Below are 15516 nucleotides of genomic sequence, written 5' to 3' on the forward strand. Positions count from 1 at the left end.
TACAGGGAAAGCTCAGTTTTGGTGCAGAGGCTGGGGAGAATGACCGATGCAGCCAGAAAAGCACCAACAACTCTGCACTCCTCTCTGCCACGCAASCCCCGYTGGGCACAAATGCACAAGTCTCAGTGTCTGCTGCACCACAACCCGCCAGCTGCACCTGCAACATCATCGCTTAGAGCACAACGCGGCCCACTCGCACACGACGCCGGCGCTGCAGACAGCGAGCGGCAGGTTTCTTCCTCACAGTGAACATATTAATAGGCCAAAATATAGTTATTGAACCTGCAGAAACTCCAATGCAGCCGGTGAGAGGAGGCCCAGGAAGCTCCCGGCCTTSCGGCAGCGCAAGAGTTAACGGCTGCTCTTTCCAGCTGGGCAAGACCCGAGTGCTGCTCTGGACTGACCTTCTGGATCCTCTCACATCCTGGTAGGTTGGAAACACAAAAGACTTAATATTTTCCCGTCCCCTAAATTGCATATTTTTCACATGTCACTGCAGCTCTCACAGCAGCTACGCTCTTGCGCTGGACAGTCTTAGAACAGCCAGATGCTTTTTTTAACAGCACATAAGCAATTTAATTACAGATTATAGACCTAGAATTTGATGTTCTACAGAGAAAGTTGGTCAGTTTGTAGGGATTATCTCATATTTTAGGAATCTCCTTCAGTTACCAATTTGCAATTTGTAACTGCAGGAATCTCCATTTCTCAGAAAAAAATGATGAAGGGCAACATGTCCTGATTAGGCTCCATACATTTTGCTCCCAGCAACGAACTTAGACATTTCAAGCGTTATCCCAACACCAGCCACGTCACACGCAGYGGGATCAGAAGCCCTGCAAGAAGCCAACTTGTCTCCTTCCACTCRTGCTCAGTCAATGATCAGATCCACTTCTTTCCTTCTTTTTTTCCCCCCAATTCCCACTTCTTTGGGGCTCAGACTGAAGAGCAAACGTTGGCAAAGGYAGGAGAACAAATAAACAAACAAATATCCCGTTCTCCGTGAACAGAGGACTCCGCGGATTTCAGTTAATCCGCTTAGCGCTTGGGCACACGGCAGGTATTGAGCTCTGGGTGTAAATCCAGCCCTAAATGGCACAATCTGAGACACATCCGATGTCACTGCAAGGATCCCCAGGGCTAACGTGGCCACCGGGGGGGTTCATCGGTTGGTTCCTCTTCCTTTCGCCSTCAACACGCAGCCAAGGAGCCCACGCAAACTCCAAGTCGAGAATTTATTCAGTTCCAGACAGGCAGAAACAAGAGCAAAGCCGGTCACAACACTGCAGCGCCAGCGCTGGACAGCAAATTAAATATTTTATAACTTAAAGAACACCATTTTTCTCCCAATATTCTGTTCAGTGCAACTGTGTGATCAAGAAAACATACACAAAACCAGCAGAAAAAAATATTCTTGAGCTTCAGAAAACTTAATATCTTCATTTTGGTCAAAAAAATGAATAATAATTAAAAAAATCTTTCTTAAAACTACGTGGCCTGATTTTCCTTGATTAGCACTGCAATTTGCTGCACAGTTTTCCAAAGGCGCTAATCAAATTCACCTCAAAACGCTACAGAAATTGCTCCCTCAACCCATGACCGCTCAGCATTTTTTGGCTAAAAATATAAATTAGACCCCTGCACAGTATGCAAGATAAACACGGAAAGGGTAAATTAGGAAAAACAAACTATAGCAATTGGAGAAAAGTACACAGTGTATGCACAAAATACCGAGCAGCCTTTTTCAGCTTCGAAGCAGCAAGGACTGCATCGCAGGTTGGCATGAGCTGCACATCCCCGGATCCCGCAGCCTGGGATCCAGAGCGGCCTTCTCCCAAAATGCACGTTTTCTTCAGATGCCCAATTCCTGCTGCTTTGCGTGCAATGTTGTTGCAGCAAAAGGCATCAGCAACAACCCTAGTGGATGGGGAAACCGCTGGATTCCCAAGCGGAGCCTTCACCTTCCACCCTTCCGCTCCGGGGCGGCGCTTCCCAGCGGAGCGGGGCCGGTCCCGATCCGGCTCCCTCTCCTGGACACTGCCCAGGCTGCCGGCCCCGCAAACCCCGCTCCATCTCGGAGCCCTCCTCTRCCGCGGTGCCTCCCTCAGCACCTCCCCTCTGCCCATGGACACACAGGCAACGGTGGAAGCTACACGAGAGGATTCCAGCAGCATGCGTGGATTTTGGGGGCGGAAAGTTTGTGTGACACATCTGTCCCTTATCTGCCTCCCATCTCCTCTAGAGACAATATCCTTAAACTGTCCAAGACGCTGACCCAGCTCCCTCCTCCAAGAACTTTCCCCCTTTGCTCTCGGCTTAGTCAGAAAGAAAAGTCCCTTTTGCCCCAAAGCCTGAGATGTTGTTCCTCTTCCYTAACCCCTATTTGGAAACCTCTCTCCGCCTTTGGCCTCACATTTGGGGATTTTCCACTCTCCGTCTCCCACTCCCTCCAGGTAAACAGGCGAGACTGCTCCCACGTGGGAGCAGTCTCGCTCGCGCGGGGCAACGTCCACAGCTGCTCCCGTTTCTCCTCCAGCTTCTTCCCTGCAATTCTGCTGGGTGAACCAGGTGATGCCGCGGCTCCGCAGACGCTCCGGTCCAGCCTGGTCTAACAGCGAGTGGTCCCCGGCACAGAGGCCGCTCCAGCCACAGCCCAAGGGTCTCCTCATCTCTAGGGGCAGGAGGAGAAAGGTCTAATCCCAACAGAGGAGGAAATATGTCAGGTCTGAGCTGGCATCATCCTCACACTGAGGATGGTGCGGATGAGGGTAGAGCCTCCTTGCTGAGCACGCTCCCTGCTCCAGGAGGGCTTCCTCTCTCCTCAGCAAAGCATCTCCTGCACTTCCCAGCCTCGGGAATGAGTTCATCCGCACCGATAGCCAGTTGGAGATTTGTTTTCCCTTCAAGGGCTGCACAAGCAGAAGGAAACAGCTCCGCAGCAGGCAGGTGCCTCCAAGGGTAGTGTTGAGCTCCGCAGGGTCTCACGTTGCAGAGCTCCATGGCACGTGTCCCTGCGGCATGGGACACACAACATGGGACACGCAGGGACAGAGCCACCACCCCAGCTCCCACCCTGCTCTACAACAGKGCCTGGCCCTCGCTCTGTGCCTGTTTCTGGTACCTTCTCGCACCACAAAGGCGCAGCAGGACGGAGAAGGAAGGGAGCTCTTCAAGAGCTTGGATGATGCTTTTCCGATGAGGATGTAGAGCAGAGCTCTCTGCAGCTTCCTGAGCCACCTCATGTGAGGGCAGGGCTGAGCCCATTGCCATGGGTTCCCTGTCCAGGGGCATCATTTGTGGGCTCCAGCACAGCCAGGCATCTCTCAAAGCCTCCATCAATGGCATTAAAAAAAAGCCATTTTCCCCTCATTGCATGGAYTTTTTTTTTCTTTTTTAAACCCAAGACTTCCTGGCTGTGGGTAGCTCAGCCCATCCCTTCCCTTCTGCTTCCACTCGAAGCACTTTGCCGTTCTTCAGAGGATTCGCTCCGTGGCAGATGGAAAGATTCAGCGGCGGCGGCTGACTCCCACTCGAGAGGCAGGCAGGAACCTGACAGCTCCCAGGGGACCCGCTCCCCACCCGCTGCGCTCAGCTTGACACGAGCTGCACACGGAGATTGTCAGCAGCTGCTAATAGAGCTTCCCCGCTCGCTCTCACCTCCGAAGGTGCTTTTTGGTACTTTTCCATTAAGTCCCCCCTCCGCCTTCCCCTCCCAGCTCCTTTCTCCCCGCAGCCGGATCGCGCTCCATGTTCCAACCCACACGCTCCCGCTAAGCCCGAGAGGAGCAAGAACCGCTGCTCTCCAGGGATTTGGTCTGTCCTAGAGCCCCATCGCCTTCCCCCAGCCCGGGCTCTGCCTGGCATGGTGAGAGAATGACAGAATCCCACTCTTTATGCTCCATAAAAATGGGAAATCCAAAACTTCCCAGGCGTGGAGCTTTCCCTGCTGACGACCACCATGAAATAAGGGTCTTAACTTCTACTGAAAGCCCAAGCCACAAGAAATGAAGCAAGAGCACAGAGCTCTGCATGAAAACCAAGCTACATGCTGCACACAGCAGCCCGAGCCTGCCCAGSGCCATACAGCGCGTGCTCCTTCGACCCAACGAGGCAGGCAAGAAAGGTCCKATGTTGGATGCAGACAAGCTAAGGAAGGGCCAAGCCCAGAGGGTTATCCCTAAAGGAGGAGGAAGGAGAGAATGTTCAATAATTAGCAGCAGCAAAATTAATGAAAAATGATTTTGATGGATAAATTCCCTGCAAACTCCTGCAGCACAAAAGCAACAGCACCTTATCGAGGAGCAAAGAGCCAGAGGGAAGTCAAGCATCCCCTTTCCATCCTGAAAGTCTTACAGACATCAACAAAGTACAGCCTGGTCTTGACTTCTGCTGTTGTGGCTTTTTTATTGTCCCCAACAGCCAAGCCAGAGTCCTTTGCGTGGATGTGCTGGGAGGTTTCTACGTGCTTCTCTCCGCTGTCTCTGYCTTGAAATAGCAGAAAAGAAAATAAAAAAGCCCAGGCTGCAGCACTGCAATGAGGTCCAGCCCRGGCCCCAGGCAGCCCAGGGAGGGCTCTGAGAAGCTCTCAGCACCKGCAGGCAGGTTCTTCCCATGTGGCTTTTTTCCTGTGACGCTGTCAGCTCCGAGTTTTCCCTGCTGCAGAGGAAGGGCCCTGTGCTCCCCTGGAAGCTCTCTGTGCTCCCGTGAAAGGGCTCTGTGCTCCATCRGCGCGGGCCGGACATGGCACTAACGCCACACGCGGGCTCCGCACTTGCTCACGGGCACCGCACCAGAATGGAAACCTCTCGGAGACAAAAGAAAACACGGGATTCACTGCGACCTGCTCACGGCCTGAAGGCTGCTGCGAGCCTCTGGGGTAAGCAAAGGGGCAAAGCAGGGGAGATGGCAAAGGGAAGAGGAGGAAGGACACCAGGGGAGAGCCGGGAACCTGCAGGAAGCCCAACTCCCATGAGGAGGGTTTAAATTTCYGAATTCGGAAGCAGCAGCCTGAACCTCCCGTAGCCCTGGCTCTGGGGAAAGAAAATCCTGCTATTAAACAATACAAAAGGAGAAGGAAGATAAACTGGATTTACATAATAGTGTTTATTTCAAAGCACTCCACGAAGCATGGCTGAAACGGGGAGCAGTGGGATCTATTTACTGCCCTCAGACTCCAGATGTAGAAGTTCAGCTAATCATCCAGAGAGGGCCCTTCCCAGAAATGACTTAGAAGAAGGGCAGAGGGATCAAACTTGTGGTTAAGAACCTTGGGACTAGCAACAACCTATTTACCTGCAACAGCCCCTCCAAAAAGACCCCGTGCTTCAGTATTTACAAAAAGGGCCATAAAGGACAAAGAAACACCTCAAGMCCAGCACAAAGGGCCCCCAGAACTCAAAAGCGCATTTTCCCAGTTCTCCCTTTCCCACAAATTACTATGTTAGAGATCGCAATCAGGCACTGAGCTGCAGGTGCTACCAGGGGCAGCCTCCAGCCTCTACCTGGCATCTCCGTGCTGCAGGAAAAGGCCTCTATGGAAGCGGAGCGGACCTCTATGGAGGTCTGCTCGGCAGGGCGCAGGGCAGACCTGCGTAACCGTYGCCTGCCCCACAGCCCGGGTGTTTGCTGGTTCACTTCGCTCTCTCCTGCTCTGGAAGCACTTCCCACTTGCTTTGCCCACTTTTACTTGAAGTGAGAAGATCTCAGTGGAGGAAGAAGCCCTAGATCCGCTAATGAAGACACTATCTTCAACATCACCTAACTTGCAACTGCACCACACTAGTTACTATTAAAAATAGTGAACACACATGTCTTCGTTTACCTGAGCACAGCCAGAACCCATTCCTGGGTGTTTTCCACTCGCCTTCCCCTTCCTGGGAGCAGCAGGTGCTCCTGACCCCTGGGCTCCACAGCTCCTCAGCCCCTTCACACCTTCCCACCACCTCCAAGCTGCTCCTCAGASAACAGTCCCTCTGCCAGGGACTTCCCAGACCCTCCCGGCTTCTGGAAAGCCCCTTCAAAAACATGGGAGAGCCGCTATTATCAAACACGGGTGGGGGAGAGGAGAGGGAACAGAAGAGGACACCTCACACCTGCCCTGCTCCACACACCCTCCTTCCAGGGAGGAGGATCTGGCAGGAAAGCATCTCCTGGACAAGCATCCAGCAACAAAAGAGGACTGGAGCAGCAGGGAGGAGGAGGTGRGAGGTCCCCAAATCACACTTTGCAATCGTGTACCTAACTCAACACCTTTTACCCAGCCTGTACCCTCTCTGCTAATCCAGAGGGGTCCATTCCTCCCCATCCACTGAGGAGGAGGAAGGAGCTTCATCGCAGGCAGCTGCACCCATTGGAGATCCCACTCCTCCGCATTTTAGCAGTGGTCTCCCCAGAGGATTTGTTCGTTAACCAGCAGGACCGAAAGGATTATGTTTTAAAGGCAGAAATGAAAGAGCAGGGAAACATCCCACGCCTGAGGAATGCCAAACTGTCACAGCGGCATCAGCCGTTTCCTCSGCAAGCCTGAGGCTCGGCGCGCACAGAAGAGCCGYGGTTGGGRAAAAAAAAAAAAGATCTGTCAAAGTAAACGGTTCCATCCTTGGAAAAGGGGCCTGAGGAGCTGTGTGGCACAGAGATTTTAAAATGTTTTCTGCTGATTCTGAATGCAGGCTCACAAASGACAGCAAAAGGCAACCTACCTTCCCTGGGGAGCATCCCACCCTCACGGTCACATCAGGGCTCTGCAGCCCCCGGGACTCTTTGGGCAGAATCTGCCCCCTTCCAGCCTCCCCGTCTCCATCATCAGCTGTGCAGCATCTCCTCCACACCGGGATGGGAGCCCCAAGCTGAGGGCTGCCCAGAACCACAGGCGACTGGAATTTGACCCGTCTCAAATCTAGGCCAGGTTTCTGGCTTTAGGGTCGTTTGGCTCTTGCACAACCAGTACCAACAGCTGAAACCACTGATTGCAACCAAGCAGCAGCTGCGTAACAAGCAGGTGACCTTCCCTCCTCTGGTATTCCTTTCATGATGGAGATTGGAGCCACCTTCCCACCCTGCTCCTTCCAGCCTCTAATACCTCAGAGAGCCCTTGTAGTCCTGAATTGAGTCTGCTACTTATCCAACTTGCTCCTCAACCTCACAGCCCCCTTGCCAAGTTCAGTCCCTCCAGCCACCACCTGGTCCCTCCCCATCTAACACATCACCACCCTACGGACCCCAGGACTTGCCATCTTCCCCCTTTCTCTCCTCTTGGACCGTGGACTCCAAAGTGCCCTCCTGGCCTCGCACCATGAAGCACCTGAGCCCGTTTCCATCAGCCTCTCCACCACTCACTGCGCTTATCTCCAGGTGGATTGAGTTTTGCATCCCCACACACTGCYCCTCAAACCGTCCAACGCAGAGGATCCTCTTCAGAGCCCGGAGGAAACCACAAGCATCCAGCTTCAGGCACACCACATATTCATAACCCGCCGTCAACCAGCAGCCTCCCAGAACTCGCTAATCAATTTTTCATGAGGAAACGGCAAACTGAGCTGGGGGGAACTCAGCAGTCTGGATTTACACACGGGGGAATATCAGCATTGCATTCCCTTTGACTGAAGGAGTCATAACCCCGCATTTCTCTGAGCGCTGAAGCCAAACTAGAAACAGAGCGTGTGTCAAAACCGTGCGGAGCTACAACCTCGACGCGGTTTTGATGCAAAGCAACCCGCGCGGGCTGGCAGCCTACAAATCCTCACGGTTCCGCGGACAAATCTGGGGCAGCCTCGGAATTTGTAGCGCGGCGTGTCGCATGTCACTTCGAGTCTCGCCGCGAATATTTTCCGCGAGGGCTGCCRGGGCAGAGCCGCGGCTGGAAACCGCCCGCGCCGGCCCGCGTTTCGCACCAAGGAGAACCTCGGCGAGGCCGTTCGACGTCCCGCATGGCGCGCGTGGGGTTCTTTGGGGCACAAAATTGATCTTTATCTCACAAAATTGACCTCGGARAAGAAGGCGCAGCAGAGGGGGTGGCTTCTCCCTGCCGCCCGAGCGGTTCCAGCCCCGCTTCGGGCACCGGCTCCGGGCTCCGCGGGGCCCCGAGCTGGCCCGGCGGCTCCCTCCCCGCCGCGAGGAGAAGGGGGGGGGCCATGGCGGCGGCCACTCACGGTAAAGCAGGGCTATGGCGCGCAGCAGCACGACGCGGGTGAGCCAGCAGGGAGCATGCGTGCGGGCCGGCCCGCCCCCGCCGCCATGGCCCGGCCCGGCCCGGCCCGGGGGCGGCACCGGGGCCGCTCAGCGCCCGCCGGAGCCCTCGCGGGAGGGAGGTGGCTTTGCCCCAGCAGGGTTAAAAATTAACGTTTCTGAGGCAAAACYGGCTGCCGCTGTAACTCTGGGGCGAAAAAAGAGCCTTTGGGGGGCATAGATGATTGGTTTGTTTGTGACGGGAGAGAAGAAAAAAAGAAAAAATGAACCAAACAAACTTTTTTGTGCGTTTATGTGTGGTAAAGTCACATGTAGRTTATGTCTGTGACAAAAAGGAGGCAGTTTGAGGCCAAATTATAGGTGTATCTGTGTGAAAAAAAGGATCATTTGGGCCAGAGCCCTTTCATGGTGTATCTGAAAGGGTGAAGCACTCAGTACTGAAGCCAACTGTAGATCTATCAGTGAGAAAAGCGACATTTTATTGCATGAGATCTGATATGAAAACCAAAGCCGAAAAGGAAGGAGCCCCTGTCCCGAAAACTGAGTCRGTTCAAGGAATCATTTTAGGTTGAGCTCCTCAAGCTTTGGAGGTTTGCTTTGGAAGATCTTCATGGATTTCTGCTTGGCGTTTAATTGCAAAACACTCAACTCCCCATTGAATTCCTCTCTCTCTATATATATATTTAAGCAAATAATAATAATAAAGCCGCCAGAGACTCAGCATTCATAATTGACAGGTCCAGAGCTGCTTTCTGCCTCCCATTTAAGTGAATGCCGTGGCATTAAATCGTTGGACGTCTCTGAGAAAGTATCTGTTATCAGGTGTAACATTATTCAACGCTTTTCAGCCTGTAAACCAGTTCCCTCTAAATGCCCCTTTTGTTTTTCTGGTTTCCCATCACTGCTGCTGGCATTGTTCTCCTTAGAAAGAAAGAGGGGAAAAAAGTGCATAATGGTGCATTGTATAGGGAAAGAAAAATAAGCTATTTGTTAAAGACCTCTGCTGTATTAGATTTTCTCTTTTGCTCTCCCTTTGGATTAGCCACAAGGTTCGGCTAGATAAATTTAAATGGATGTAAAATAATGATTTCCTTTGCGAGGGCTTTATGAAGCTTTTACAGCGAATTCCACATTAAATGTAAACATCCGTAAAACAAACTGGATAACCAGGAAAATTACTGAGGAAAGGCAGAGGATTTAGTCAAAAGATTCTGGAAAAAGGAAAAGAAAGAAAAGGAATAATTGGGCCTGGGAATGGGCTGTTGAGCTCGGTTGGTTTTTATTGCAAAAGCCGCCTCCGAAACCTGCAGCTCGGCAGGTTGGGACRGTAGCAGGAGCGAACACCGAACTAAACCAGGGGAACTCAGGGGACAGCTTGTGTCAATAGCACCTTTCAACAATATGAGCTGCAAAGTTTTAAGTATATTAAATTGTATAAAACGTGGTTACTCTAAAGGCCTGATCCAACTCTCATAAAAGGCAATAAAGAAACTTTCCCTTGGCTTTACTGGGAGATGGATCAAGCTATAAGGGAAAACGTTTAATGAAATGATAGATTAGAGCGTTCAATTCCCTTCTTTCTGTACTCTCAGTGCGCGCTTGTGTGCGGTTTCATGCGAACGTCATCTGTGTTTGGTTTTCTGCTCATTTACTTACTGTCAGCTTTGAAATATCACGTTCCGATTGTYGCTCACGTTCGTTCTTTTCTAATTAAGGCAGGGTGAAGGCAGACGACGCAAAAAGCAAGCGGGTAACAAAGCGAGATATTTAAGAGCGAGGCTCCGCGTCTGCAATCTCAAAGGGAAAGTGATTCATAAACACRGGGCTTGCGGGGCCAGCGCTAAGACATCATTGATGCCGATCTTCATTCAGCAAAACACAAGTCGCCGCGTCCCCCCGCCCGCCGGGCCCGACCCTATTTTGCTGTGTTCCAACCAGCTGCAAAAGTGACAGCGAAACAAGCATTTACTGTCACAGCACCCAGCAGCTGTCCCCACTAGCACCTCAACCCTGCTGTCCCTGGCACCCTAAATTACTCTGTGTTCATTCAGGTCTGGTCTTTTGCCCCTCTTGCTGCCAGGAATTGGGTTTAAAGAAAACAGAGGCGGCGAATGTGTGCAGAAATGACTATTTTGTATTTTGTATCCAGAGCTTTTGGAGGCTCCTCTGAAGAAAACATACATTCAGTTATATATAATACAGTCATACACCATCCCAGTGAACGCTCAGCTGCGTTTGCTAAAGGAGAGATGGGGTCTCACAAGGAGTATGGGAAAGCCCTTCTGCTAATTAACAGTTTTCCAGCCATAATATTTTTTTCCCGCGAAAACCTCTGCTCCTTCTCATGGAATTCTGCTCTTTAGCACAAGGGTTGGCAGGATTAAGGCTGAGAAAAAGGACTTTGAGAGGAAGCACGGCCTTTTTCTCTCCTCTATAACAGGAGTTTGGGGTTCCTAACACTTGTATGGGACACACCATTCATAATCACAGTGATCGTAATTAATCGACCTGCAGTTCTCGGTCATTCTGGAAAGATGCGTCTGGCCTGTGTCGTGCAGGAGGGCAGAGCAGATATTTATTTGCCAGTGTCTCATCTGGCCCTAAAATCGGGTGTTGCATCTGCATGTGTGCTATAGGTTTCTCATAAGGAAATTTTCCTGCGTCACCGGTAACATCTTAAAATATTTCATCAGAAATAACACATGAAAATATCTTTCCTTTCCATYCTTTCCGGTCTTTACCTGTACAATGTTTTCCCAACACCGAGGGACGAGGCTGTCCCTGCCTTATTTTAATCCTCTTCACCCGGTTCTTCATGTGCCAGTGCACAACTTGAGACTGCCAAAGCTGCAAAACGACTACATGGCTTTTTCAGCTGGGATATAAAATAATTAATAACTGTAAGAACGTTAGTTAGCAAGGACTTTTTTTATTACGTTTTTTGCAGAAATTTCTTTCCAGGCYAAAAATAACACACACATATTTTCACGAACCTCTCACTGCCGTTGACACGCACGGAAATCAAGATTTCCTAAAAACGTGCCTTTTTTTTTCACTAATATCTCCTGCAAAGACCGAACCTGGAAGAGAGCTCGAGAAGCAGCTAAGTTCCATAAGCAGAGGCAGAAAATTGCCCGAGCTGCTCTTGTGCTGGAGCCCTCCCAGGCGTGGGATCGCACGCAGGGCTACGGTCGCTCGGGGGAGCGCAGCTCTCGGCTCTTCTGCTGCTATTTTAATTGAAATTAATTGAAAATTACCACGGTTCTTTTTTTTTTTCCCCCGCTGGAAACCGGTAGCTTTCCCGAGAAGGGCTGCACATTGTTTCACAGAAATCTGCGCGCTGCCGCTGAGCTGCCGTATCCTCTGGGCAAAGCATTAATCCTGCAGATGTCAGAGGCTTATTTTAACACGACGCATAGGTTATGCTTATCTGATCGGGGCTTGTTTTTTTTTCCTCCCTGTAAGGCTCTTTCTATTTGCTCTTTGAAATTCCCATGTAAAATCAGCTCACAGTTCAAAGGCAGCCAATTTCTGAAAAATGATAACTTGACCACTCGATCAGATTAGGCGCTCGGCAATACAGCCCACCTTAGGGCTGTGCATCCGCGCGGCCGGGCAGGGAACACAATATGTGTGCAAGGTTCCTGCATGCTCTCGCKCTCCAAAAACGACCTCCCTGTGTTGGAAACGATCCCTGCACAGTGTTAGTTGGGCTCCGTCCTGCCCCAGACCGATGCACACACGCGTATTCCTGCAGAGCGGGAGGAGGATTGGCAAAAGGGAAGCAGGACGGGAGGTCAGGACACCTCCGTCTCGTGGTAATTCAGAGGGCAAAAGGCATCTCAGTGCTTCCTTCTCAAATTTCTGCCTTTTTTTTTCTATGGAAAYGCTGATGTCCAGAGAGGGAGATTCACAACAGGACTCCCTGCRTCCGTCTCCCTTGGGACTCGTGGAGATTTGCCTGGGAGAAATGCTGCTGGCTGTGCTGCAGCTGAGAGGGGAGCAGGAAAAAGAGCCCAGTTCCTTAAAGAACTAAGGCAGGGCGAGCGCAGACCGGGACCTGGCCCTCCCAGATGCAGTGACACTGATGAAACGCTGCCTGGAAGAAAGACTTATATCATCTTCTGTCCTCAGGGGCTCGAGATGTAAATTATGACCTCGGGGACAAGCAGCAGGGAAATCTGAGCCGCGGGTCGTCCTCTCACTTCCTCGCAGCGCGCTCCGCTCGGGGGGGCTCTGCTTCCTTTGGCTGTCTTTCTTCTTTGGCCTCGGGAGGCAGGAATGGTGAGGGAGAAGGGCCTTCCAGCTGCCGCAGCCCAAGGGATATGGACCAGGACACAGCGTGAGGCAGAGCCCACAGACAGACAGATAAATAAGCTCCCACTTTCTTCTGCAGAACAGAAACCATCGCTTACCCATCCTCGACCCCTCAGCCCTCCTGAGTCCCTCTTCCCTCCTGATGCCTGTCTTATCCCTGGCCACTGAGTAGCTTCATCCTGCCTCCCTTTGTAGCTCTTCTGCTTTACTATCCTAGTGCCGCTTCTTTGGATCAAGACAGATCCACATGAGGACAAGCCTGGAGGACTCAGCATTCGGGGTCAGTGCGGGGCCCGTCCCGCAGCCCCATCGCTCGCCTGCCACTGTGCCGACCTCAGGAGCACACAGCAGACTGAAACCTGAACCAAACTCCAACCTCAGACCCCATAAAACAAATAGCAGCACCCAAGCCCCAGTGTTGTCCCATGCCTCTTCATGGAGGAGGGAATTTGGGGGGAAACCGGCACTACAGAAGGTCCCATCCGTGSTATCTTCCATCCCTTCCTCTCCCTGTGTCTCCTCTGCTTCCCATCCCATGTCACTGTGTCTCCACTCAGCCTTCAGGGCTCTGCTGCTCCCTGCATTAGCTCCGCTGAGAACTGGAGCTCCCGTGACATGAAATGGATTGTGCAAAATCACGTAGGCTGCTCAGGCTCCAGCGCTGCCGTTTCCATGTGCCCATCTCCGGAGCAAGAGTGAGCAAGGCCAGCACTGTCCTCCTCCTCCACGCATTTGAGGAGGAGGGATTCGTGCGCGTGGGCTGGGAAAGGGTGAGGAATTGAAGGAATTGAAGAACCCCCTTCTGCAAAGCTGTGCAAGGCGCCCAGCCTGTGAGTGCAAAGAAGAGAGGATCTCGAGCGCCCGCTTCCCCYGGGAACATCTCCCGCAGGGAATTCCTGGTAGCTGAAGGCCGAGATTAGAGCACGGGGCCTCTTGTTCCCAGCGTTGCCTCCACGGGCCTCCCCCAGGCTTGAGGCATCCCGGGACCCGGGCCCAGYCTCAGCCAGGCAGCAAGGTTTGAATCTTCTGGAGATGCTGCAGAGAGACTGTCTTGAAAAGGAGCCCTGAACCCAGAGCCTTCTTGCTTTGGTTCAGTCGTCTCTGGGCTGATTCACAGAAATTCAGTAAACTTGTCAAAAAGCTATGAGATCCTAAAGAGAAAGCCGTTACAGAAATGTCCATGATACATTTGTCACCTGAGGGAAAAAATAAAGTTCTGCCAAGTGTCCAACAACACTGAGAGAAACCACCAGCCCATGGAGTCGAGAGAAACCCTTGTCACCTCCCGCAGTTTGGGATCAGGCCCTGGAAGAGGCACTGGATCATTCCCAGGACGCCAGTCCAACACACATTCCATGTCTTCAGTCTTATAAGCAATATTCCTTTAAAAACACTTTAAAATATACTTTATARAGTAACACTAATTAAAAAGACTCTGACTAAATGTAGTGACTCTGCAAGCTCAAATCAAGAGTAATTACCCAAATAAGGAAGGGAGATTTCTTTTTTCAATAAARTAAAATCATATTTTGCACTTTTCCAAGTACATTCATTTCCCCATGGTAAGGACACATATTCAGGCATATGCAGATGTAATTGGTGTTACACTTCAACTCAGAGCATAGTTTTTATTTCAAGATGATTATATGTTGCAGTAAATAAAACACTCTAAAAAAATCTTCCGTGTTGCTGCTATTTTTTAAACACTGAAATRCTTGAAGCATTTGCACGATTTCTGTTCTTTTCTCTTTCTCTGTAAATCTTATATTTGACTTCGTGTTTCCAGGGTGTAGTGGGGGATGCAGAAGATAAAACTGGAATTTTTAGAGGTTTTTTTTTCCCAATTAAAAGTCAGATTCCTCGGATAATTAGAATCAAATGCTCCAAAATAAATGCAGGAAAGCGGGGCTCACTTGGGCAGGGGAAACTTTCTGAATGGAGCCGGGAGCGGGAAGTTTCCCTTCAGAAGGGAGATCKCTGGCGGCGCCGCACCCTGGACCTGCAGGAAGTTTTGCCGGAGAATTAATTTTTGAAGAAAAAAAAAATTAAAAAACGAATCCGAATCATCCCGACGGCGGGGCCCGGCCAGAGGCGCCGCTCCCTGGCGGCTCCGCAGCTCCCCGCTCTCCCACGGCCCTCCCGTGGGCTCGGGCCCGGCCCACGCGGGGCTCCGCTCCGCGGCCGCGGACACGYGGCGTCGGGTCGCTCCCGCTCCCGSGRACAGAAAGGAGCCAGGGCGAGGGGCGCCCGGCGGCTGCGGGGAGCGGGGCGGCTCGCTGGGCTGCTTCCCAGCCGCCCCTCTCCGGTGTTTGCAATGTGGAGAAAACTGGGGAATAAAAAGACAGGAGGCGCCGGCATGTCGCGCCCGGCGGAGCGGCGGGGCCGGGGCAGCGCGCGGAGGCTCCGCGGCAGCTCCGGGAGCCCCGGGCACGTCCGGCCGCTGCAGCTCCGTGACTCGGTCCCGCTCCCTCCGCGGAGCGCAGCGGGGAAGCGGTTTAGGAAGAACCGCGGCGGAGCCCGAGCATCCCCGCCGGCCGCGGGAGCCGGGCGCCCCGCTCCGCCGCGGCGCGGCACCGAGCAGCGGGGCTCAGCCGCACCCCGCYCCGGTGCCGCGCGGAGGGGAGGCCCCTGGGCACGGCCGAGGAGGCGGCAAAGCCCGGGCCGGTACCGGTACCGGCGGAGCGGCCGGTTCCGTGGCGGGACCCGCCGCGTCCCGGCGGCAGCGCCAGCTCCGGCCCGGCTCCCGCGGCGCGAGGGGGCGTGGCACCACGCAGACCCCGCCCCGTATGCAAACACCTCCCGCCCACTCCACCAATGGGCAGCGGCGGAGGGGGCGTGGCCGCCCGGCCTCCCCTTAAAGCCACTTGTTGCGCGGGGCCGCGTTTCGCACGGGACGCGGAGCGCGGCGCGGCCGGGCCGGGCGCGGAGCGGAGCCCGGGCGGCCACTGCGAGGAGGGACCTTTCCCGGCTGCTTTCCGCACCTCTGTGGGAGATTTCTTCTTTTTTTTTTTTTTT

The 15516-nt window shown here is 52.8% G+C and overlaps 2 protein-coding genes across 2 annotated transcripts in view; one reads left to right on the forward strand and one right to left on the reverse strand.

The window, feature by feature from the left end:
- The window catches only part of LMF1 (lipase maturation factor 1), a 126297-nt gene extending 119548 nt beyond the window's left edge, over nucleotides 1-6749 (reverse strand). Inside the window, exon 1 of the mRNA XM_026054023.1 lies at nucleotides 6699-6749. Within this exon, the coding sequence (XP_025909808.1) occupies nucleotides 6699-6714 (16 nt within the window). The 5' untranslated portion in view covers nucleotides 6715-6749. The remainder of the gene's footprint in view (nucleotides 1-6698) is intronic.
- Nucleotides 6750-8161: 1412 nt separating this feature from the next.
- The window catches only part of SOX8 (SRY-box 8), an 11368-nt gene continuing 4013 nt past the window's right edge, over nucleotides 8162-15516 (forward strand). Inside the window, exon 1 of the mRNA XM_026053905.1 lies at nucleotides 8162-8185. Coding sequence (XP_025909690.1) covers nucleotides 8162-8185 — 24 coding nt within the window. The remainder of the gene's footprint in view (nucleotides 8186-15516) is intronic.

Source organism: Nothoprocta perdicaria, unplaced genomic scaffold, assembly GCF_003342845.1.
Source record: "Nothoprocta perdicaria isolate Ctin4 unplaced genomic scaffold, notPer1 scaffold_12, whole genome shotgun sequence".
Classification (NCBI taxonomy): Eukaryota; Metazoa; Chordata; class Aves; order Tinamiformes; family Tinamidae; genus Nothoprocta; species Nothoprocta perdicaria.